Source organism: Mirounga angustirostris, unplaced genomic scaffold, assembly GCF_029215605.1.
Source record: "Mirounga angustirostris isolate CCGP_5_RB_7025 unplaced genomic scaffold, mMirAng1.0.hap1 SCAF_2, whole genome shotgun sequence".
NCBI lineage: Eukaryota > Metazoa > Chordata > Mammalia > Carnivora > Phocidae > Mirounga > Mirounga angustirostris.
The window spans coordinates 144,074,193-144,099,362 of record NW_026991710.1 but is presented as its reverse complement, the minus strand read 5'-3'; the positions used below and the strand labels follow the sequence as shown (position 1 = coordinate 144,099,362).

Genomic DNA, 25,170 nt, shown 5'->3' with positions numbered 1-25,170 from the left:
CCCATTCCCCACCTCTCAGCACCCAGGCAGTCAGCCCTGCCTGCTCTCCAGAAGCAGTTTGAATGCACCTTGTGGGAACCAGGGTGGCCAAAAAGGTCCATGTCCTCCAAATGTCAGGGATTTGTGCTCTGAATGTTAATTGTAATTTTTGATCTTAGAGGTGCAGACAAGGAAGGTGGGCAGCCTTTGTTGTTGTACCTCTCCCCATTGTTGCAAGCCCTACCCCTTCTTGCTGAGGTGACTTCCAGGGGATTTAAAGGGCCACTGCCCTCTTTTTTCCCCTTCTTCATTTCTCTTCTTTCCCTTTGTGGAGACAGACATTAAAAACTAAGGTATTTGAAAGCAGCCACATATACAAGGGAAATTAGAAAGTCACCGTGTATATCCAGAGAAAGATGAAGGCTCAGAAAAGACCTGAGAAGATTTTAAGTCTTCACCTCAGGCTGAACTTTGGTACAAAAAGACAAGAAGCCCTGGGGATCAAGAAGAATCTGATTTCTAGCATCACCACATTATTAGATTCAAATGGCTACTTTTCAACAAAAATCAAAAGACATATGAAGAAACAGGAAAGTATGGCCCATTCAAAGGGAAAAAATCAACAGAAACTGTCTGAAAAAAGACCTGATGGTGGATCTACTAGACAAAGACTTTAAAACAGCTTTCAGCTGCTCAGAGAACTAAAGTAATACATGGAGAAAGTCAAGAAAACAATGTTTGAACACATTGAAAATATCAATAAAGATAAAAAACTTAAAAAGAAACCCAAAAAATTCTGGAGCTGAAAAATACAATAACTGAAATGAAAAATTTATTAGAGTGATTTAGAAACAGATTTGAACAGGAAGGAGAAGGAGTCAGTGAACTTGAATCTTGGACAATGGAAATTATTGGGTCTGAGGAACAGAGCATAAGGGACCTGTGGGACATCATCAGGCTGACCAACTTACGCATTGTGGGAGTCCCAGAAGGACCAGAGAGAAAGGAGCAGAGCAAATATTTGAAGAATTAATAGCTGAAAACTCCCCGAATTTGGTGAAAGACATGAATATAAGCATCCGAGAAGTTCTGCAAACTCCAAGTAGGATGAACTGAACGAGATCTGCACCAGACAGATAAGATTCAAACTGTTGAAGGTCAAAGACAAGAGAATCTTGAAAGCAGCATAATAAAGTGAGTCATCACATGTGAGAGGAGCCTCCCCAAAATTTTCAGGAGATTTCTTACTAGAATGTTTGGAGGCCAGAAAGCATTGGGCTGATATTTTCTTTTTTTTTTTTTTTTTTTAAAGATTTTATTTATTTATTTGAGACAGAATGAGAGAGAGAGAGAGCACATGAGAGGGGGGAGGGCCAGAGGGAGAAGCAGACTCCCTGCCGAGCAGGGAGCCCGATGCAGGACTCGATCCCGGGACTCCAGGATCATGACCTGAGCCGAAGGCAGTCGCTTAACCAACTGAGCCACCCAGGTGCCCCTGGGCTGATATTTTCAAGTGCTAAAAGAAAAAACTGAATCAAGAATCCTGTATTTGGCAAAATTGCCCTTCAAAAATGAGGGACATTCCCAGATAAAAGCTGAGGTTATTTGTGACTACTAGACTTGCACTAAAAAAAATGCTAAAAGGGAGTCTTGCAGTTCGAAGTGAAAGAACAATAGACAGTGACTTGAAGCCATATGTAGAAATGGTAAGGTAAATATATGGGTAATTACAAATTCTAACTGCCATTTTTGTTTTCTACAAGATTTAAAAGACAAACACATTTTAAAAAATGCAATTGTTAGTCTAAAAGCTAGTATTACTGTAACTGGTTTGTAATTCCACATTTTGTTTTTTTACATAATTTAAGAAAGTAATGCACTTTTAAAAATTACCAGTTTATGTTTTTGGACACATGAACAAAGATATAATTGTATGTAGATGTTGTAATTCTCTTATGTTGACAACTGAAAGGAGCAGGACAGAGAGATGTTAAGGAGCAGAGATTTTGTATGTTACTGAAGTTAAGCTGGTACAAATCTAAATAAAAATATTGTGATCTTAGGATGTTAAATGTAATTCCCAATGGTGACTGCAAAGAAAATAGATATAGAATATGTACGAAGGGAATGAGAGATGAATTTAAACGTTTCAGTATAAAAACCTAAGCTCAAAAGAAAACAGTAATGTAGGAAATGAGAGACAAAATAGCTATGAGGCTTATGGAAAACCAATAACAGAATGACAGAAGGCCCTCCATATCAGTTAGCCTTAAGAAGGAAGGAAATTCAGAAATATACTACAACATGGATCAACCTGAGAACATTATGCCAAGTCAAATAAGTCAGGTACAAAAAGGTAAATACCACATGATTGCACTTATATGAGGTACTTAGAATACTTGTAGAGCCAGAAGGTAGAATCGTGATTTCCAGCGACTGGGGGAGAAGGGAATGGGGAGTTATTATTTAATGGGTATAGAGTTTCAGTTTTGCAAGATGAAAAGAGTTCTGGAGTTGGATGGGTGGTGATGGTTGCACCACAATATGAATGTACCTAATACCACTGAAGTATACACTCATAAATGGTTAAGATGATGGATTTTGTATTATGTGTGTTTTACTACAATTAAAAAAATTGAAAAGATACGTAAAGGCAGTATAATTATAAGGATCCTTAGCTTTCTCATAGGTGAGGAACCTTTGTTCAAAAAAATAATCAAATGATAAAGTCAGCACAAATCAGAGAAAATTATTCTGGTGGGCATGGAATATCTGCTTTCTGGGCACATTATGTAGAAGGTAAATAGTAAGTTCTTATTACCTCTTATTCTAAAATCAATTTATTGTTCTAATAGAAAGCCAAGTTTTACTTTTCTGTTACTATAATATTTAGCAGTATAAGTTTTTCAGACTTTTTTAAATAACTTTTAAGAACTTAGCATACTTTAGTAAAATTTTAAATATCTCATTGCACAAAGAAACTTGAGTTTTGGATTAGAGAAGGTGGACTGTAGTATTGTTTTAGTGATCTAAAGCAATCTATAGTAGTAAAAATAATGTTGTATACATAAAACTGTAATTCAGATGAGTTTATGGTCATTATCATATAGTGTTTGTCTGGCTCACATTTTGTAACATATGAATTTGAAAGCCTTTTGAGCAAAAAATGCCATTATCCCAGCAGTACTTTACAAATATTAATATGAATTAATATGTACAAGGAAGTAAAAAGGGGGGATTAGAAGCAGGGTTATAATTTAAGGGCCTTTCCTCTTATCCAGCCTCAACTCTAAGTAATCCAACCCTAATAAGAGTCTCGACTGGATATACAGAGGTAATGGAAATGTAGCCTTTATACTTATATGTGTCCTTCTCAGCTTTATGTATACCTCCCATCAAAATTTAGCTATGGAATCATCTCTTTGTCCAATTTTATTTTATCACCTCTAGGCTGAGTTGGCTGTCCTTTTTTGTGCTTTTTCATTACTACTTTGAGTTTACTCATCTCCCTCAATAGTCTTTGATAGGGATCAGCAAACAATGGCCAATGGGCCAATCTCATACCACTGTCAGTATTTGTAAGCAAAGTTTTATTTTTTTTAATTAATTTATTTTTTTTGAGATTTTATTTGCAAGAGAGAGAATGAGAGACAGCACGAGAGGGAGGAGGGTCAGAGGGAGAAGCAGACTCCCCGTTGAGCAGGGAGCCCGATGTGGGACTCGATCCCGGGACTCCAGGATCATGACCTGAGCCGAAGGCAGTCACTTAACCAACTGAGCCACCCAGGCGCCCAGCAAAGTTTTATTAAAACCACAGTTACATTTATTTATTTGCATATAGCAATCTATGGCTGCTTTTATTCTGCAATGGCAAAGTTGAGTTGAAACAGAGACAACATGGCCTGCAAAGCCTAAAAGATTTACTTTCTGGCCCTTTATAGAATAAATTTGCTGACTCTTGGTCTGTGAGCTTTTATTACCTTTTTGCCGATTCCTACACCTATTAGGCATATCATTGGTGCTGAATACATTTTTTGTCAAATTACAAAGGAATATAGGTATGAGAAATATGGTAATGAAATACCCTATCTGTAAGATGAGGCATGCATGGTTTCTAAGATGTGTTCTAGTTATACAGGTAGACTGCATAAAAATAAGACTCAACTGAGCTTATTTTTCATCTTTTTGTACTTTTTCCTAACCGCTCCCTGGTTGAACTAATTGCCCTATTGTACGTATCGCTGTTATAAAACGTGTGCATTTTATTATAGACACATTTATTTATAAATATATTTTAACCACCATGTGAACTCAAAGTCAGAGAACAGGATTTCAAATTTCTGCTTATAGTGCCTGATGTAAATATGGAAAGGAACTTAAAAATTGTGTAGCCCTGAGTAAATACGTTTTGCACTGGACTGAGAGGTTGGTTTGTTTTTAAAGAAAATTAAAAGTTATTTTTTGTTTTTTTTAGTAATGTAATATTCTTTTAAAAAATACTGCAAAGAGTAAAAAGTAGTTTGTTACTTTTCATTTTATCTAATGAAAATCCTCTTCTCTGAGGTATAAACAACTGTTAACTGGTAGCTATCCTTCTGTGCTTCCTTTATTTCTTCTTTCATTCCTACACACACTATACACTCATATACAATTATATAGAGCTTAGGTATGTAATATACACAAGCATTTCTTTTAAAAAATGCTAGGAGTATGCTGTGCATACCATTCTATAACTTTATTTTTTTCACTTAACAGTATACATGGAAGTACTTAATTCTTTTCAATGTCTGCATGGTATTTCTAGTACAATATATTTAACTAGGCCTCTTGATGTGTTTATATTTTCTTGCTCTGATGAACATTGCTGGGATGAATATCCTTTAACACATCCTTTTTTGTATTAGTAATTCATATCTGTAAGACAAATTTGAAATTCCAGTTGCTCTTTCGAGTGGTGTATGATTTTAAATTTTCACATACTTTGCCAAATGACTGTAATTAACTTTCTCACAAACAAGGTATGCAAAGACTTATTTCCTCACATTTTGGCCGATCTTGTGTATTTTATTTTTCTCAAGTTACAAATTATTGTTTTAGTTATTGTTTTAATTATTTTAATTATTTTCTTAAATAATTAATTACACTTGATTATATATTTTGCCATGCAAATGTTTTAAATTTTATATATTCAACATTGTCCGTCTTTTTTCTTGTGACTTAGGGGTTTTGTGTCATGTTTTGAAAGTCCTTCAATCAAAGATTATAGGAAATTAACCTGTGTTTTCTTTGATCGTTTTATAGTCTAATTTTTTCCTGTTTCAAAATGCCATTTAAATGGGGAAAAATACCATTTAATTGGAATTCTTTTGATATTAGGAATGGGGTAGAAATGAAGTTCTTTTACTTTTAAGTAGCCAGTTTCAGAGAGTGTGTTGATATATGGTGAGTGTGGAAAGAGATGAAAGTCAGTGATGACTTCCAGATTTTGAGCTTGATTTTTTTCCTCTTGTGATTTTTATTTATGTAGAAAAAAGATGTATTTAAAAATAGTGACTCACCATCACAGTATCATAAAATATAAAGTTTCTATTTTTCACTCTTCTATAAATTTTTTATATTCTGATTTATAAGAGGTGGAAATTTCTATTTTCTGATTTTTAAGAGATGCTTCAGTAGCAGTCTCTTACATTTTAAAGTTAGTGCATACCCTGCACATAATGTGTCAGTTGGCTTGATTATCTCCTTAATGTTAAAGACATTAATTATAGTGAAATTTAAGGACTTAGTTCCCCTCATCCCCAAATATTCCTTGAATGCTTTTATTGGTTAAAGAAAGACTACTGTGAAATGTAAATTTTAAAAGAAATGACAAATCTGATTTCCCCCCCTAGATTTTGGATTGGTTTGTACAGATATGTTTGGCCTTGAAACATGTACATGATCGAAAAATTCTTCATCGAGACATAAAGTCCCAGGTATGTTTATTCTGTCACTAATAACTTCTAAGGGATATGAACATTGAGCCAGCATTGTTTGTGGCTAAAATTTTTGAACCCAAACCAGTCTGCATCAGATTATCGGTTCTCTCTTCCCCCTTCATTATAATCCTAGAAATCCTCTTTATATGCATCATGTGTTAGAGCTCCTGCCTTTTTCCTATATCCTCCTCTTTCTGGGTTTACTCTCATAATGATGGGAAAAACCCAAAAAATAGATATGTGGAAAGTCTATTTTGGGGGGTATTGTATGTCTGAAGATGACGTATTCCCCTAACTTCTAGTTTGGAAATGTGTTTTCCTACAGAATTTAGAAGATACCATTCATTTGTCTTTTGGCTTCTAGTGTTGTTATTTAGGAATTTAAAGCCAGTGATTTCTTGATTTTCTCTTTTCTTTTCTCTTTTCATTCATTCATTTTATTTATTTGAGAGAGAGAGAGCAAGCAGGAGCAGGGGGGAGTGGCAGAGGGAGAGGGAGAAGCAGGCTCCCCGCTGAGCAGGGAGCCTGACTTGGGGCTTGACCCCAGGACCCTGAGATCATGATCTGAGCCAAAGGTAGGTGCTTAACTGACTGAGCCACCCAGGTTCCCCTGTTGGAGCTTCTTAATCTAACTCTTCCAAGTACCTTATTTGTTCTTTCACATTTTATATCTTTGTCACTCAGTTGCATTCTAGGTGAATTTTTCAGCCTACTTTCCAGAACTAAATCCTTTTTTAATTTTGTGTAAACTGATGCTTATCTATTTACTTTTTTTTTAATAATGACTTTTCTTCTAAGATTTTTATTTTTTTAAAATTTTTTTGTGCATTTTTTTAAAATTGTTATGTTAATCCCCATACATTACATCATTAGTTTTAGATGTAGTGTTCCATGATGCATTGTTTATGCATAACACCCAGTGCTCCATGCAGAACGTGCCCTCCTCAATACCCATCACCAGGCTAACCCATCCTCCCACCCCCCTCCCCTCTAGAACCCTCAGTTTGTTTTTCAGAATCCATCATCTCTCTTGGTTCGTCTACCCCTCCGATTTCCCCCCCTTCATTCTTCCCCTCCTGCTATCTTCTTCTTCTTCTTCTTTTTTTCCTTAACATATATTGCACTATTTGTTTCAGAGGTACAGATCTGAGATTCAACAGTCTTGCACAATTCTCTAAGATTTTTAAATGGTTTTTCATATACATCTGTTATTACTCTTAAAGATTTTATTTATTTATTTGAGAGAGAGAGAGAGAGAGAGTGGGAGGGAGAGGGAGAGAGAATCTGAAGCGGACTCCATGCTGTGTGCAGAGCCTGACTTGCGGTGTTCTATCTCATGACTGAGAGATAATGACCTGAGCCAAAACCAAGAGTCAGACACTTAACTGACTGAGCCACCCTGGTGCCCCACTCTGATTGGTTTTTGTTTCATAATGTCTTGTTCTTTTTAAATGGACTTCCTTTATTTATCTCTTTGCAATTTTCTTTCTTTGTAATTTTTTTTTTTTAAAGATTTTATTTATTTGAGAGAGAGAATGAGAGAGAGAGAGCACATGAGAGGGGGGAGAGTCAGAGAGAGAAGCAGACTCCCTGCTGAGCAGGGAGCCCGATGCGGGACTCGATCCCGGGACTCCAGGATCATGACCTGAGCCGAAGGCAGTCGCCCAACCAGCTGAGCCACCCAGGTGCCCCTTTCTTTTTTTTTTTTTTTTTAAGATTTTTATTTGCGAGAGAGAGAATGAGAGACAGAGAGCATGAGAGGGGGGAGAGTCAGAGGGAGAAGCAGACTCCCTGCTGAGCAGGGAGCCCGATGTGGGACTCAATCCCGGGACTCCAGGATCATGACCTGAGCTGAAGGCAGTCGCTTAACCAACTGAGCCATCCAGGCGCCCCAGGTGCCCCTTTCTTTGTAATTTTTTTAAGATTTTATTTTCAAGTAATCTTTACACCCAGCGTGGGGCTCATACTTACAACCCTGAGATCGAGAGTCACATGCTATACTGACTGAGCTAGCCAGGTGCCTCTCTGCAATTTTCTGAACATATTTACTTTAAAGTTGTTGTTGGGATTGTTTCATAAAATTAATTCTGTCTGGAGTGAATTCTTGTTCTGATTATTTTATTAGCTTTTCTTTTTTTGCATTGGGTTTTCTCATTTGTATTGGACTTTTTTTTTTTTTGGCTGCTCTTTGTGAGAGATGTTTTGTCCCCACAGCTCACTCATCTTTGCATAGAGGTTTCTTTCATGGATGCCCCACTGGGGCTCCCTCAGTCCCCAGACTGGGTAGCACAGAGGGGATTTATTTCCAGGTGTCAAGGCTGTGTATCTGTCTTACCTTCTTACTCCTGCAGCTTCTTGTATAGCCTGATAGCCTCAGGATGAGTAGTAAGAAGAGGAGAAACTGTGATGGGAACTTTATGCCCCATCCTTCTGGTCCCCCAGTCCTCTGCCACCTAATTCCATTTCACCCCATTTTACTCCATCCCACTCATTCCCATTGTGTGTCATCTTTGGCTGTGAACATGTGTCTGATTCAAGTCTCCTGAACGATACCGAGTTTAATTCATGTTCCACAAACTCCTGCCTTTACTGTTGATAGAGCAGTGGAGTTAGGTATTTATGCATGCAAATTAACTGGCTAAATTATTGGAAAATTTTAAGGTTAATTTGTTACATTTAGGTTAATTAGAATTTTTAGGCAGGCTTTTTTTTTTTGTAATGGAGGGGAAGGTCTGAGTTTATTTTTTTAAAGCTATGTTGAGATATATTTCAAATACAGTAACGTTCACCCCCTGAAAATGTACAGTTCGGTGATTTTTAGTATATTCACAGCGTTGTGAAACATCACCACTCTCTAATTGTAGAACATTCTTTTTATCACTCCAGCAAGAAACCCTGTACCATTAGCAATCACTCTCCATTCCCTCTCAACCTAGACTCTAGAAACCACTAATCTAGTTTCTTTCTCAATGGATTTGCCTATTCTGGACATTTTATGTAAATGGAATCATGTAATATGTGCCTTTGTGTATTTTGAATGGGGTGTCTTTTGTTGGTAATGAATTGTAAGAGTTCTTTTTTCTGGATACAAATTCCTTGTCAGATACATAATTTGCAAGTATTTTCTCCAGTTCACTTTAAAAAAAAAAATTTATTCACTTCTTTTTATTTTAATTCTATTAATTAACATATAATGTGTTATTGGTTTCAGAGGTAGAGGTCAGTGATTCATCAGTCTTATATAATACCCAGTGCTCATTACATCACATGTTCTCCTTAATGTCCATCACCCAGTTATCCCATGTCTGATCACTTTTGCTGGTCTTCTTTGAACAAAAGTGTTTATTTTTGGTGAAGTCCACTTTATCAATATTTTCCTTTTTGGCTTGTGCTTTTGGTGTCACATTTAAGAAACCAATGCCCAGCCCAAAGACATGAAGATATATCCGTATATATTCCTCCAGGAGTTTTGTAGTTTTAGTTCTTATATTTAAGAATCCATTTTGAATTAATTTTTCTGTATGGTATGAGATAGGGATCTATACTCATTCTTTTGTATGTGAATATCCAGTTATTCTAGCATTTTTTTAACTAGATTCATCTTTATGAAGAGTTGTCAACTCACAACTGGATGTAACAGTATTTCTGATTTTTTTTTTTTTTTACATCTCTTTCACAGAATATATTTTTAACCAAAGATGGGACAATACAACTTGGAGATTTTGGAATTGCTCGAGTACTTAATAGGTAACATCAGTTTTAAACTTTGTTTTGATCTAATGTCCATGGTGAATATATGTGATAATTTTTAATATCCTTTAGTATCTTAAGCTTTTCTAATAATTCTCTTTTTGTTCTAGTACTGTGGAGCTGGCTCGAACTTGCATAGGGACCCCCTACTACTTATCACCTGAAATCTGTGAAAACAAACCTTATAACAATAAAAGGTATTTAAAATGATATTCATTTTAAATCTTTATTTCCTTTAAATCTTTATGTTTCCTTTAAATCTTTGTTATGTTCTATTTACTAACCTTCAGAATATGATTCCAAAATCATTAATACACATGTAAAAATACACACTTTTTTTTTTTTTACTGTACAATGAGGGGGATTGCAAAGAAGCTGTTTCACTATCTCGTTAAAGGAAGTATAGAAAGTGTCACTTTATTTTTTATTTGTTTATTTAAGTAATTTCTGTACCCTATGTGGGACTTGAACTCATGACCCCAAGATCAAGAGTTGCATGATCTTCTGACTGAGCCAGCGTTCCGAAAGTGTCACTTTATTATAAGTTATAATTGGAAATAGAGTACTTTTTTGGTCTTTGTAATAGTCACTTTCTATTGCATTGTAATAGTTAATAGTTGTTGAACACTTCCTAAATGCCAGGCAGTGTTTTGAATGCTTTCTATCTATTCACTCCTTTAATCTTCACAATAACCTTGTGAATTGTAGGTATTCATTATCTTCCTTTTCCTTGTGAGGAAGCCAAATACAGAGAGAGAGGTAAAGCAACTTGGAAGTCCCAGGCATCTGGCTCTTAAGCCCAGATCCCTAATCATTGAATTGTACTTTGGCTAACGGATTGTGTAATATATTCTGCCACTGAATTCCATTTACCCTTTATTTTCTCTCTTTCTAATTTAAGTATCCTAGCCCAGAAACATTGGTCTTAAATTTGAAAGCACACACAGAAGCTAAAAGGAAGAAAGTGATAGTTCCTTTATTTGAGAGTGGGAAGAAAACTGTATTTAAAACCTGAGCAGTTGAGGCAGAGAACATCATCCTAGCAATGTATTTTTTAAAAATATTTATTTATTTGAGAGAGAGAATGAGAGAGCATGAGCAGGGGGAGAGGCAGAGGGAGATAGAATCCCAAGCAGACTCCCTGACGAGCATAGAGTTCAACTCGGGACTCCATCCTAGGATGCAGAGATCATGACCTGAGCTGAAACCAAGAGTTGGACGCTCAGCCTACTGAGCCACCAAGGTGCCCCCCCCAGCAATGTATTTTTTAAATGATTTTAAATTACGATGATCAGTCTAGTTCATGGAATGTATTATTAGTGGATATTCTTTTTTTTTTTTTTTTAAAGATTTTATTTATTTGAGAGAGAGAATGAGATAGAGAGAGCATGAGAGGGGAAGGGTCAAAGGGAGAAGCAGACTCCCTGCCGAGCAGGGAGCCCGACACGGGACTCGATCCAGGGACTCCAGGATCATGACCTGAGCCGAAGGCAGTCGCTTAACCAACTGAGCCACCCAGGCGCCCAATTAGTGGATATTCTTAAGGATAGTAGCATTTTCTTTGAGCCAAAGTAATTTTCCATTTTCATGCTATTTCTGTGTCTTATGGATAAGTCAACTGTGAAAAAAATCAGTTTTTAAACTAGGAATGGATTTAATCATCATTTGGAGAATTTTACATAAAATTAATTTTGTGGAGAAAATGGTTTAAAAATGTCATGGATGAGCATTGTCTATATACTTCAAAAATTTATATTTGTCTAAATATGTTTTAAAGTATTTTATTAATATAGGATCATTAGTTTAATTTTTTTTATACATGGGTCATGTATTAACATATACAAGTACTAAATAACTAATAAACTAAATACTAAATCAATAATAAATTTAATTACATTTACTTTTTTTTTTACAAGTTGAATCTTGAAATTAAGTAGATTTTTGGGGTTACAGTTTTATATTTGTAGCTTTTCATGAGTTTGGTTCAAGATAACCTTGGTATTTCAGTGTTAGATTTTATTCTTTTCTAATAAGCTCAACTTTGAGGAGCAGTGGCTTTTGTTGACTACTAAGGACCAGTGTAGCTCTGAACTATGAGTCTTTTATTTTTTCTTTTTAAAAATGGAAATAGTATTTTTTAATTATAAAAATATGTTTAAGATAAAAGGAAGGAAGAAACTGTAAAGAAGGTAGTATGTCCTTAAAGTAAGATTAAATAATTAATGTATTTACCTTACATAATATTTTAGTAGACTGTTATGAGTTTATTTCAGATTTAATTTTAGTAAATTAATATTTTCTTGTTCATCATTAAAACAGTATTTTGCTTTTAAAATACTTTTTAAAATCATGGTATTTTTGTAAGTAATTGAATAAAATAGATAAATAGAATATTCATGGAATTTACTGGTTTTGTTCTTTTAAATATTACATTCCTTTAATAAAACTTTAAAATAATTGCTTGGGCAATGTCCACAATAGCCAAACTATGGAAAGAGCCCAGATGTTCATCGACAGATGAATGGATAAAGAAGATGTGGCATATATACACAGTGGAATACTACTCAGCCATCAAAAAAATGAAAGCTTGCCATTTGCAACGACGTAGATGGAACTAGAGGGTATTATGCTAAGCGAAATAAGTCAATCAGAGAAAGTTATCATATGATCTCGCTGATACGTGGAATTTAAGAAACAAAATAGAGGATCATAGGGGAAGAGAGAAAAAAATAAACCAAGATGAAACCAGAAAGGGAGACAAACCATAAGAGACTCTTAATTATAGGAAACAAACTGAGGGATGCTGGAGGGGAGAAAGGTGGAGGGATGGGATAACTGGGTAATGGACGTTAAGGAGGGTATGTGGTGTAATGAGCACTGGGTGTTATATACAACTGATGAATCACTGAACTCTACCTCTGAAACCAATAATAGAGTATATATTAATTACTTGAATTTAAATTTAAAAACTGATTACAAAATAAAGTGAGGGAATTAATACAAAAATAAAATAATTGCTTGGGCAACTGCTGTTTTTCTAATCTGGGATAGCTGCTTTTATCATTTGGTTATGGCTGAAATTTTGAGTTTTAAAGGATAAGTTTTATGGAACACATATTTTTGGAAATCATTTTCATGGTGCTTTTGTTTCCTTTAAATGAAAAAAAATTTAAGTAAATTCTGATACTTAGAGAAGATTTCTCATTTTTCCCTTTTCTAGTGACATTTGGGCTCTGGGGTGTGTCCTGTATGAGATGTGTACACTTAAACATGCAGTAAGTAGAAGTTTCTGAAATATTTAAAAAATTGTGTCCTAAAGTACCTGTACTATATATATTTTTAAATCATATGCCATCTTTCAGGTCACCCTCTTGCACTAGAAATTCTCTGTCAGTTTTTAAATTTCTCATCTTAAGTATAAATTTAAATAGATTTGCCCTTAACATATATGTGTATATTACATATGTATGTTATATATTTGTTATTGTAACACATATGTTATACTTTTTTCCAGGAAATTCTTTTTTTTAAAGATTTATTTATTTATTTTGGAGAGGGAGAGAGAGAATCTCCAGCAGATTCCCCTGCTGATTGTGGTGCTGGACGGGGGTTTGGTTCGATCCCACAACCCTGAGATCATGACCTGAGCTGAAATCAAGAATCGGATGCTTAACCAACTGAGCCACCCAGGCGCTCCCCCACAGGAAATTATTTCTAACAACAAAAATAAACTTGCTATCTTTTTAATGTTACATTCGTATGTGAATTTGGTATTTTAGCTTAATGATTTTTGTTTCATCTTAGCAGTTTCTCTCAAAACACCCAGAGTATTTGGAATTGAATTGTATTTGAGTTTGGAATTGAAATTAAAGAACATTTTCGACATATTCTTTAAGGGATTTTATCAATTCAAATGCTCTTTAAGATTTTTTATTTTTTTTATTTTTTTTATTTTTTAGAGAGCGAGCGAGAGAGAAACAGCATGAGAGGGGAGAGGGTCAGAGGGAGAAGCAGGCTCCCCGCTGAGCCGGGAGCCCGATGCGGGACTCGATCCCAGGACCCTGGGATCATGACCTGAGCCGAAGGCAGACGCTTAACCATCTGAGCCACCCAGGCGCCCTCAAATGCTCTTTAATTAAAACTTATTTTGGGGGCACCTCGATGGCTCAGTTGGTTAAGCATCTAACTCTTGAATTCGGCTCAGGTCATGATCTCGGGGTGGTGATCAGGGTGAGATCAAGCCTGGCGTTGGGCTCCATGCTCAGCAGGAGCATGCTGCTCTCCTTCTGCTCCTTCCCCTGCTTGTGCATACACACGCTCGCTCTCTGTCTCTCTGTCTCTCTCAAATAAATCTTTAAAAATATTTTTTTTTAATTTTTGAGACTTTGTTGAGATGGCACATAAACCCCAAAGGGGAAGTTTTTGTCTTAAATAGGTTGAATTTTAATCACTTTCCATTTCAAAATTTTGCTTTTTAAAAATGCTCCCCTGGGGGTGCTTGGGTGGCTCAGTCAATTAAGCATCCGACTCTTGATTTCAGCTCAGGTCATGATCTCAGGGTGGTGAGATAGAGCCCTGTGTTGGTCTCCTTGCTGGGTGTGGAGCCCGGTTGAGATTCTCTCTCTCCCTCTCCCTCTTTACCTCCCCCCCCACCCCCTTCCCTGCCCACCCTTTGCGGGCATGCTCTCTCTGTTTTTCTAACAACAACAACAACAAAAAAATGCTTCCCCCATTAAACAAGAATGTATTTTCATTACAGAAAACTTAAGAAAATAGATAAAAATATAAAGAAAGTGAATGGATATCAAAAACAATTCTTACAACTGGTAATGAGTACTTGTAATATTTTGTTTCCTTCTAGGCTTTCTTATAGATTATAAAATGAGTTTTTTTTTTTCTTTCTACAGTTTAATTATTTTGTCTAAGCAGCTTTATAGCCTGTTTTTATTGCTTGATATTATTTGGGGGATATTTTTTCATTGCTGTGTTTTTTCATGGTTGCATACTCTTTTAAGACTGTATTACCTTATGAAAGCATGGACTGCGAAAGTGATGTGGAATGGTAGTTATCAGATCTGTATTTGAAGGAATTGGTCAGTTTTTCGACACAGTCATTTTAGATATAAATCAGTGTATTTTCTTTCATTTTTTCATCTATGTTCTGTCACCATTGCTTCTGTATTTTGGAATTATTTACTTTTAAGTAGACACATGAAATTAAGTAATTCACTGACCTTTATGAAAAGCTTGTCATTTGAGAAACAGTGAAAATTCATTGTAGTGAAGGAATAATCTATCATTATGCATTTCGAATTCCTTCTTAGGTACATAGATATTTTTAGACTACTGAATTATACTCAAATTTTAATATGCTGAATATCATATTTTACCTTTTTAAGGTTTTATTTGACACAGAGAGACACAGCAAGAGAGGGAACACAAGCAGGGGGAATGGGAGAGGAGAAGCAGGCCTCCCGCGGAGCAGGGAGCCAAATGCGGGGCCTGATCTCAGGACACTGGGATCATGACCTGAGCCGAAGGCAGGTGCATAATGACTGAGCCACCCAGGCATCCCATGAATATCATATTTTAAATGTCTAGGAGAATTCAAGATTTAGCAGAACTTTTTTATACTTGGTATAATCACCAATACCTAATTTATAGCATGTTTTGTTAAAGTGTATGTTAAGAACACGTTAACAGCGTACAACTGTTCTATTTTAGCAGAGATGTCAAAAGCTTAATTTTGTTTACTTTCAAAATGAAATCTTTAGATTTTAAACTGCCCCACTGCTGTTGGTTTTTCTCTTTTTTAACTTCAGTTAGAGTTTATATTGTGTTTACTCCTTAAATATATACTATTCCCATTGATATGGCTTATATTCCCCTTTGGAATACTTGCCACGTTGCTCACTACATGGCTTTTGGAAGCATCACACACTTAAAAATATTAAGCAGTGTGTAAAAGGAAAGTAATTCGTATTTTCGTTTATTTTTTCTTAAGATTTATTTATTTAAGAGAGAGAGGGCACGTGTGCATGAGTTGGGCAAGGGGCAGAGGGACAGACTCTCAAGCAGACTCCCCGCTGAGTGCAGAGCCAGATGCAGAACTTGATCTCATGACACATGAGATGATGACCTGAGCTGAAATCAAGAGTCAGACCCTTAGCTTACTGAGCTACTTAGGCATCCTAGTATTTTCATTTATTATGTTTTTTTCCCAGATACTTTTAGTTTTGTAGTTAATTTCTTGTTTCACTTACTGCAACAGGGCCATAGGTAGGCAGTCTTAAGACTACAAGGTTTGTTTTTGTCTTTTATTACTGTTTTTATAAAATCTTTAATACCTTTATTCCATCTTTTAGTGTTTTGAGTGAGCAAAAATTAATATTACAGTAAGTTATGTTTTATGAGGACTGATAGTCTCTTAAATATGTTTATAAATCCGTGAACTTTGTTCTAAAGAACATACTCTAAAAAAGAGAACATATGCTGATTAAAATATTTGTAAGAGGATTATATTTCTGTTCCATAGGAAGAGAACTATTTCTCATTGTTTATTCCTATTTTCAATGTATGTATGTTTCATATATGTTAATTTGTTTTCTGGATTTTAGTTTGAAGCTGGCAATATGAAAAACCTGGTACTGAAGATAATATCTGGATCTTTTCCACCTGTATCTTTACATTATTCTTATGACCTCCGCAATTTACTCTCTCAGTTATTTAAAAGAAATCCTAGGGATAGACCATCAGTCAACTCCATATTGGAGAAAGGTTTTATAGCCAAACGCATTGAAAAGTTTCTCTCACCTCAGGTATGTGTTTTGTTGTTTTTTTTTTTTTTACTTGAAAATAATAAGGTTATGATGCTTAACTAGGACATGACCTATGTTTTGAGGAGAGCACATCACAGTTCTGGGAGAATGAAGTGCCTTTTTCAGATGACACTGGAGTCACCTTTCTTTCCATTCTTATATTCTTCCTCTTTGGATTTGTTTTCTGGTTGTGAATCTGTACGAGGGAAAACATTCCTCCTGTGTTTCCTCCTAACACTTAATACTGAACTTCTCACCCTTCCAATCACCAAATGTGTGGTAGTTTTTCCCACAGCAGGCACTTCTGCAACACAGCTGGGTGTCCAATTTAGTTCACTTCTGGCACTGACTGGAGATATAGATCATCAGATCCCACAGCCAGATAAAGGGATATGTAGGGCAAGGTCTGAAAGGGTCCTGAAAGCAGGAGCTTCTGTTCCAGTGAAATTAGGATGTGTCACCCTGCTGGCATGTTTACCAACACAGAAGCTGTCCAAATCCTGTCCTTCAGCTTTTTACGGAGGCTTTATTATGTAGAAATGATTGATTAAATCATTGGCCATTAGTGTTTGATTAAGCCTCTAGTCCCTTTCCTCTCAGGGAGGGGAGTGAGACTGAAAGTTTCAACCCTCTAATCCTGTGGTACATTTCCCTGGCAATCAGCTTCCATCCTTAGGGGCTTTCCAGATGTCACGTCATTAACATAAATTCAGGTGTGGTTGAAAGTGGCTTGTTAGGAATAACAAAAAAACATCTTTATTCTCTTAACCTTTTGGGTACTTTAAGGGTTTTAGGAGCTGTATGCCAGGAACTAGACACCAGATATGTATTTCTTAATATAAATCACAGTATCACAAAATCATTCTTTTGTTTTGGGTTTCTGTTTTGTTTTCCAATTTTTTTATTGTGGTAAAATGTACACAACATAAAATGCATCCTCTTATCCATTTTTGAGTGTCCAGTTCAGTGGTATTAAAGAGATTTTCAATGCTGTGCAGTTAATACCACCATTCATCTTCACAACTCTTCATCTTGTAAAATAAACTCAATCCCATTAACCAGTAACCCCCCATTCCCTCTGTCATAACTCCTGGCAATCACCTCTCTACTTTCTGTCTTCTTAGGTTTCTAACTGTAAAATTATTATTTAAAAAAATTTTAAATCCAGTATAGTTAACATAGACAGAGTTATATTAGTTGCATGTGTACAGTATAGTGATTCAATGATTCTGCACAATAGTGCCCATCAAGATAAGTGTACTCTTAATCCCCTTCACCTATTTTATCCATCCCCCTACCTACCTCCCCTCTGGTAACTATCTCTAATTGTAAAATTATTAAGCATTTCTGTGCCTCACTGACCTGTAAACAATGGGATTATAAATATATCTACATCATGAGGTGGTTTTTTTTTTAAAAAGTGATAATGTACATAAAGTGCCTAATGTCTAGCATGTAATAAGTGCTCAATATATTCAATATAAATATTATCAATGTGTTATTTTATTATACTAATATAAACATATTAGTATCTTAAGTTATATGATTATATTCTATTTGGATAATTATTGAAAACTTGTTTTGTGGGCATTTGTATGTATAACAGATTGTTGACTTATGATTTTTCCTTGTACTCACATGAAGATGCGTAATAAATGTTGAGTTGAACTGAATTTTACTTTGACAGGATTTATTAAAAATTTATATCAAATCAGTTTGTACAAGTTATTGATATAAATATCATCTGAAACTGGAATTATTTTATATTACATGTTCTGTGTGGCCTTTGTTAATTTAAATGATAACTGTTAAATTCTTCTGTAAATCATGTATCTAGCAAAATCATAGTTTTATTACTTTTATATGCTCATGGGATAAGAGGGAAGTGTCATATATTCTCTGGGTTAATAGAACATCTGTGTGAGCAAATAATTTTCAGAAAACAGAGGTGTGGATTTAACTGTTACTACCAGGAGAACACATTAGTCAGCAAAAAGCCAATTAAAATGTGTAGATTGAAGGTTACTTATATAGGATATAGCAAGAATCCCTGAAATTTAGGTATCTTATAAGACTCCTTTGTTATAAGTAACAATTTCAAGGACAGATTTATGATGCAATATACTATTGTTTTTTGGCAACTACTGGCGAAGAAAGAGTAACTTCATTGAATCTTGGTGAGGTTCCCTCCTCCCAAAACCAGTGGTTAAGACGTACAGTCTCAAGGCTGAAGCACTTGAATTCAACTAGCCAGCAGTGAAGGAAAATGTGCAAGCCTGATATATCAAAATTTATAATATGGAAAGAAAAAAGGACAGATTATTTATGATTAGTAACAAGTGCAATATTTGATAGTTTAATATATTAATAGCTCCTTGTTGCTATTTAGACATCACTTAGATTTCATTTTTTTGTGAAAATCTCTTCTTTGGTTCCTAAGTTTTATTTTCTGCTATATATCACTTATTTGGTATTCTAGGGAGAAAGTTTGCAATACATTTTTTAAGGCTTTAACTTTGAAACAATTTGTGAGCTTTACTATATAATATATGAACTACTATAATGTTCTGTAGGGTTTTTAAAAAAATCTCTTCTTCTCTAAGTACTGTCACCCAAGGTTTAATAGGGCTTAATTCTCAATCTTGCACACACTGGAAGAAGCTTGACAAATCATGGATAAGCTCTGATTCCTTAGCAGTATAGGTGTTGTCCAGTAGTACTTTCAATAGTGCATCAATAGTGATGAAGTGTTTTATATCCGCATTGTCCAACATTGTAGCCACTAGCCACATGTGGTTATTGAATACTTAAATTGTGCCTAGTGTGACCAAGGGGCTGAATTTAAAATTATATTTATTTAAAATTTTAATCCAAATAGCTACTTACGGCTGGCAACTAAATTGAACAACATAGCATAGAGATTTCAGAATCTTCTTGGATTCTTCGTGCTCCATCTCTTAGTTCATATTTGCACTCACACAAAAAAGAAAGACTCAAAGAAACTATCCAGTTTGGGCAAGTTGGAGTTTATAAAGCACTTATTTTCTTCCATGCAAAAGAAAGGGATAAAATGCAAGTGTTCAGAAGAGAAAATACATTTACACAGTTGCTCTGAATTGCCTGTGAACCAGACCTTCACTTAATTTATCTTTTGGTGCAGTGGTTTTTAAGCTTTAGCATACTTTAAAAAATCACTTGGAGAACATTGCTGGGTCCCATCACTACAATTCCTATTTTAGTTTCTGAGGTGGGAGCCTGAGAATTTCCACATTTCATATGTCCCTGGTGATGCTGATTCTGCCAGTATGAGATAACTTGAAAACTGCTATTGGAGGGTACTTAATGGGACAGATGACCATCTCAGTCATGGTTTTTTGCCTGTTGGAGCTTCTGTTCCACTGTTACTGTGTGAATATTCTCTTCAGCAGGCCTCATTTCTCTTGAAAAAAGAGAAAATTCACTTGTTTTCCCTTTCCCCACCCAATAAGAAAAAAAGCAGGCTTAAATTGAGTTAAATCTTTGTTGGTGTCATAGTTCTGCGCTTAAAGAGGGGAAAAAGAAAATTTAGTGAGTAGGGAGAAAAAATGACTTGCAGGAAATACTAATGATTTTTGGTTCTCAAAATATGTTCATGAATGCTAGAGAATTAAGTACAGGAGTATTTTAGTAATAGTAAGAAGAGATACTTGTTGAATTATCTAAGAATATTCAAATATTTATCCAGTAGTATGTTTATAATTACATATTGTTAAAAGTGAAAACTCACTGGAGATGCTGAGAAGATTCGGAGTAAAGTTGAAATAACTAAGAGGTTAATCTGAGAAAGCGGTAATTAAGTGATTATTAGTTCTGAGGTAAATGAGGGATTTGGCTGTATATAAAATATAGAGGCTATTCCAGATAGGGGGTAATTGTGTTAAATTGCTGAGACATAGAACAGGAAAGCAGTTTATGGGGGCCTTTGTGGTTCATTAGGTTAATTTGAGAAGAAAGGTTGTCTGGAAAAGTCATAAAATAAATTTGTAAGAGTGGAAGGGAATTAGGGGCACCTGGGTGGCTCAGATGGTTAAGCGTCTGCCTTCAGCTCAGGTCATGATCCCAGGGTCCTGGGATCGAGTCCCACATCGGGCTCCCTGCTCCTTGGGAGCCTACTTCTCCCTCTGCCTCTCTCTCTCTCTCTGTCTCTCATGAATAAATAAATAAAATCTTAAAAAAAAAAAAAAAAGAAAAACAAGTAAATTAAAAAAAAAAAGTGGAAGGGAATTAGTATGAGAGGAATTTGGGATTACTTAGGTTGAATAAGTAAAGTTTATCTGATAGCATATATGTGACTGAAAAGAGAAAAATGTAATCTGAATAATGGGTAGGGTTTTTATTTTGGAAGTTTCACATCTTTTCTAACTTTTTCTTTGTCCTCCTTCAATCTAAGCTTATTGCAGAAGAATTTTGTCTAAAAACATTTTCCAAGTTTGGAGCGCAGCCTGTACCAGGTAAATGAAATTTAATGAGTCTTCACCTGTTTGCAATAATCAATATACTAGTACTAATTAATATTTTCTAATTATACTAGAGATACATGTAGATATAATAAGTTGGGGTAAATTTAGATAAAATTAATCCAGAGGAAATTCATCTTTAAATTATTTTTGATATATGACAGTATACAACACTTTGTGATGAATTAATAACAAAATTTCCATTTCTTGTCTGCCTTATTTGAATTAAATCTATCTTGAAGTCTTCCATCTTTATCAGTTGCTTAGCTGATATTCTGAGCAGATTGTTGTAGCATGTTCTAAAATGTCTTAGTAAGTATATATCTTTATATATTTTTCTTTGACAAATACTTCATATTCTAAAATTTTTAAAAAGTGAATTAATATGACATCAGGTACCTTACCAAGGATAATTTTGTTTTAAGTGTGGCCAGCAGCAGTAGAATATTTGTAGGATTGTGGGTATGGTTATATACTATGTGTATGTATATACATATATTTGTGTGAGAAGGAAATTGTATTTTTTCTTCATAAATGATTTCAGAATGGATTTCTAAAATCAGTGGATAACTGTAAGATTTGAAGAGTATATTGTTTTTCAAACAGTGCATTCCATGTTCTCCATTTTGAGTTTGAGTAAATTAATAAAAAGAAATACCATATTATAACAGTGAGTCCATGTAAGCTGGAAGTGGTACAGCAGTGTGTTCTTAGGAAGGCCAGCTATATTTAGCTCTTCCTGAAGATCCTTAGACTCATTGTCTCAGTGTTCAGAGACTGTCATTCCCTGGGAAATCAAGTCACTCTAAATGAAATTCACAAGAGACAAACACACAGCAGAATCAGCATGTCTCTCCTGGCGGTCAAGCCTCATGAGAAGTCAAATCTTAATCAAAAGCCTCATTGTCACAAAGACCAGAAATACTCCATCTCAGCACATTCTTTCCATGTAGCCTACAAGGAATTAGAAAGTTATTTTGTTGTAACAGGAGTTGGATGAATGAAATGTTTAATAGCATGAGGCTAAAATAGGTATTGTATTGCTCATGGGCCTATAGGTACTTTGTGGGCTCCAGCTCCCCATATTAATTAAGCTTTATACCACTAGCAGCCTTGTCACTGAGCCTGAGAAATACACCCAAATCAGATAAGTAATTCTCCCTCTTTTCTGGAAGTGAATGGGAGCTATTCAGTATTTTTCTCTTGGGAATCTTCATTTTTATACTTTTGTGACTTTAGCTCCTTCTTCAGTATGTGTGCCAGTATGTGTACTGGTATACACAATATTTCTTTGGTTGTTTTAATACATTTAGCCAAGTTACAATGTTGTGATGTTATATATATGTGTTCTGATTTGATCTTACAGTTGAACTCTCAAAGGGAAATTTTTTTCTTCCACTTTTCCTAGTTCCTAGTTAATATCTTTGAGAGATATGAATAGTAGACTTTCCTCTAAATTTTCTTCAATTTAACTGTTTTTCTTGAATTCATCATTGTTCTAAGAACCTTCAGTCTTAGAACTCTAGGCTTCAATAAGAATTGGATACATAATTTCTGTAGGGCTTATACTTGTATATAAATTTTTATGTATCTCTGATTATTTCTTTAAAAGCAATCCATAAACATTGTTCTTGATACAGATTGCCCTCTAGAAAGTTTGACCATTTTATATTCCCACCCTATAAAGGTACCCATTTCACGGGACTCTGAGCTATAGTAATTGTTTTAAAGTGTTTGTTCTTCTATAGGTCTGTAGGTATAAACATCTTTCAGACTATAGGTGAAGAAAGTATTAAAGTTGCTCACAATGATGGCGTTATTGAGTTACTGTTAACAGCTTTATTGAGTTACAGTTCTATACCATTTAAAGTCTGCTCTTAAATCTCTTTAATTCAGTGATTTTTAGTATATTCACAGGTAAATACAGTCATCACCCATAGTCAATTTTAGGGATGTGCTTTTTTTTAATATGAGAAATTTCAACATCTTAAAGATGTGTGGCTTTTTGCTTTTTTTTTTCTCTCCAAAAAATGGCTTTAGTATTAAATAGTTTATAAAGAAGGCATTGACATGTGCTGAGGAGTGAACAGTATTTTTAATGAAAAGTCTCAAATGCTGTCAATGATTGTGAAAATGAAAAAATGCTATCTTGAATTTTGAAATTAAAGATTTAATATAAACTCTAGGAAAAAACTCTTTGTATCTTTTCATGTAGCTAAAAGACCAGCTTCAGGACAAAGCTTGGCTTCTTTTGTGTCTGCTCAGAAAATTACAAAGCCTGCCGCTAAATATGGAGTACCTTTAACATATAAGAAATTTGGAGATAAAAAATTACATGAAAAGAAACCACTCCAAAAACATAAACAGGTATGATCATATTACAGACTGTGTATTAGTAACAAATTCAGTTTGATCTTTTTTTATTGCAGTTCAGTTATCTTGATACTCATAGGATTGTTTTTATTAAGTTACTAAAGAACATTGCTATTCTCTGCTTCACCAGTCTTCTAAAACTAAGAAGACTTACAGAAATCACAGAGAAACATTAAATAGGTATATTAAGTAGATGGTACAATAAAAAGAAAGTGACATCATCAGTGAAATCACTTTTGGACAACCTAAGCAGAGCCAATCGTTTTTGTGCATAAAACAAGTAAATGTGATATACTTGATAAAAATGTGGGAAAATTTTGTACTTGAGAATTCACAGATAAATAAATCAAAATCATAGAGCTGGAAGGAATGTTATTGTACAGTCTATAGTATTTCAGATGAAAAAATTAACACTCATAGCACCTAGGTGAAATGCTCAAGAACACAGTGTTAGTTGCAGGAATTTGACATTTTTCTTCATGTCAGTAGCTGCCTACTTTAGCATATGAAACCTGTTTTGTTCTGGACTACATATGTGCATGCATACATATGTGCATACACATGTGTTTAGATACATATGAACATTGAGCATATTGCTGTAAGAGAAATCTAAGTTAAAATCTCATAAAGTAGTTCAAATGATTACTGTAAATTAGTCTTCAAATAAGTTGTATAAGTCAGCCTCCAGTCAGGAGAAAAAAACGCATAATAATTTGATCAAGGAAAGTTTAAATAATTAGTAACTATGTTTAGGGAATTAACTTCAAGGGATAAAGAACTCTAGAGAATATAGGAACAGCAGATAAAGGAAGCAGCCACTACTCCTAGTGCTGATACATAGTACCCAAAGAAGGAATAGATTTTGGAAAATCTCCACACCACCACCCTTAAGGCTGAGATTCAAACCTTATTGGGTGTGGTATGGCTATAATTCAATGGCTGGTGAGTTCACTGAGCTGCCATAGGCTGAGGCTGGCAAACATAAAATTGTCCACTGTAGAGCTGATGAAGCTCTTGAGAACCGCTTAGAGTGCCTGTGAAATGTACTGGGAAGCTGCTTGGGGAATCGTTGAATCGACTGGGAAGCCTACTGGAGTGCTGGTGGAAGTTGTCAGGTGTTGCTAAACTCTTTGGGCTGGGATGCTAGTTGGGTCACCAGTGGAATGTGGTGGGAAACTGGCCTTGGGGTTGCTGTCAAAGGTTACAGGGAAGCTGGCAGGGGAACCAGCAGAACTCTCCTAGAAGCTTCCCACAGGGGTAATGTCACTATGTGTCCCACATGCAGCAGGAACAAGAAGAAAGAAAGCCTGCTAATCAGGAACAGAAGCCATTTCCTTCTGCACGGTCCCTCCAAATCATCTACTAACAAAGCTTAACATTGTACTAGCAAACAAAGAAGTGTTTAAATTGTCTGGCTTCTAACAAGGCGGACAATGACGGGTGAATTTGCAGCTGAGGCAATATGATAACTGGCACACAAGTTTTCCCTCCCTGCCTCCCTCCCTTCCTTCAGTCCTTCCATATAACACTAAATTAGGTCTAATGGACCAATTCCATCTTATCTTTTATCCCTCTTCTTTAATCACCAGAAGCGCTGGACCTCCAGACTTTTCCTTCATTCCATATGATTCTGGTCATACCCCAATCTGACCCTCACCCTCTGCAGACCTCCCTAAACTCTTCCAGAAAGCCCTCTTATAGCACATTATCAGCAAAATTCCCTGTATTTTAAGCTTGTAGAGTTTTTCGATCTTTTTTGCTCTGAAACCTGGCTTG

The 25,170-nt window shown here is 35.3% G+C and overlaps 1 protein-coding gene across 14 annotated transcripts in view; it reads left to right on the top strand.

Moving 5' to 3' along the window:
* NEK1 (NIMA related kinase 1) overlaps positions 1-25,170 on the top strand; it is a 326,908-nt gene that overhangs the window by 25,846 nt on the left and 275,892 nt on the right. For 13 of the 14 annotated variants that reach the window (XM_064585281.1, XM_064585272.1, XM_064585275.1 and 10 more), the window contains 7 exons: positions 5,871-5,954; positions 9,637-9,704; positions 9,818-9,904; positions 12,928-12,982; positions 16,325-16,525; positions 20,955-21,015; positions 23,237-23,388. In XM_064585281.1, coding sequence (XP_064441351.1) covers positions 5,871-5,954; positions 9,637-9,704; positions 9,818-9,904; positions 12,928-12,982; positions 16,325-16,525; positions 20,955-21,015; positions 23,237-23,388 — 708 coding nt within the window. The remainder of the gene's footprint in view (positions 1-5,870; positions 5,955-9,636; positions 9,705-9,817; positions 9,905-12,927; positions 12,983-16,324; positions 16,526-20,954; positions 21,016-23,236; positions 23,389-25,170) is intronic. The other variant, XM_064585280.1, reaches the window with a different exon arrangement.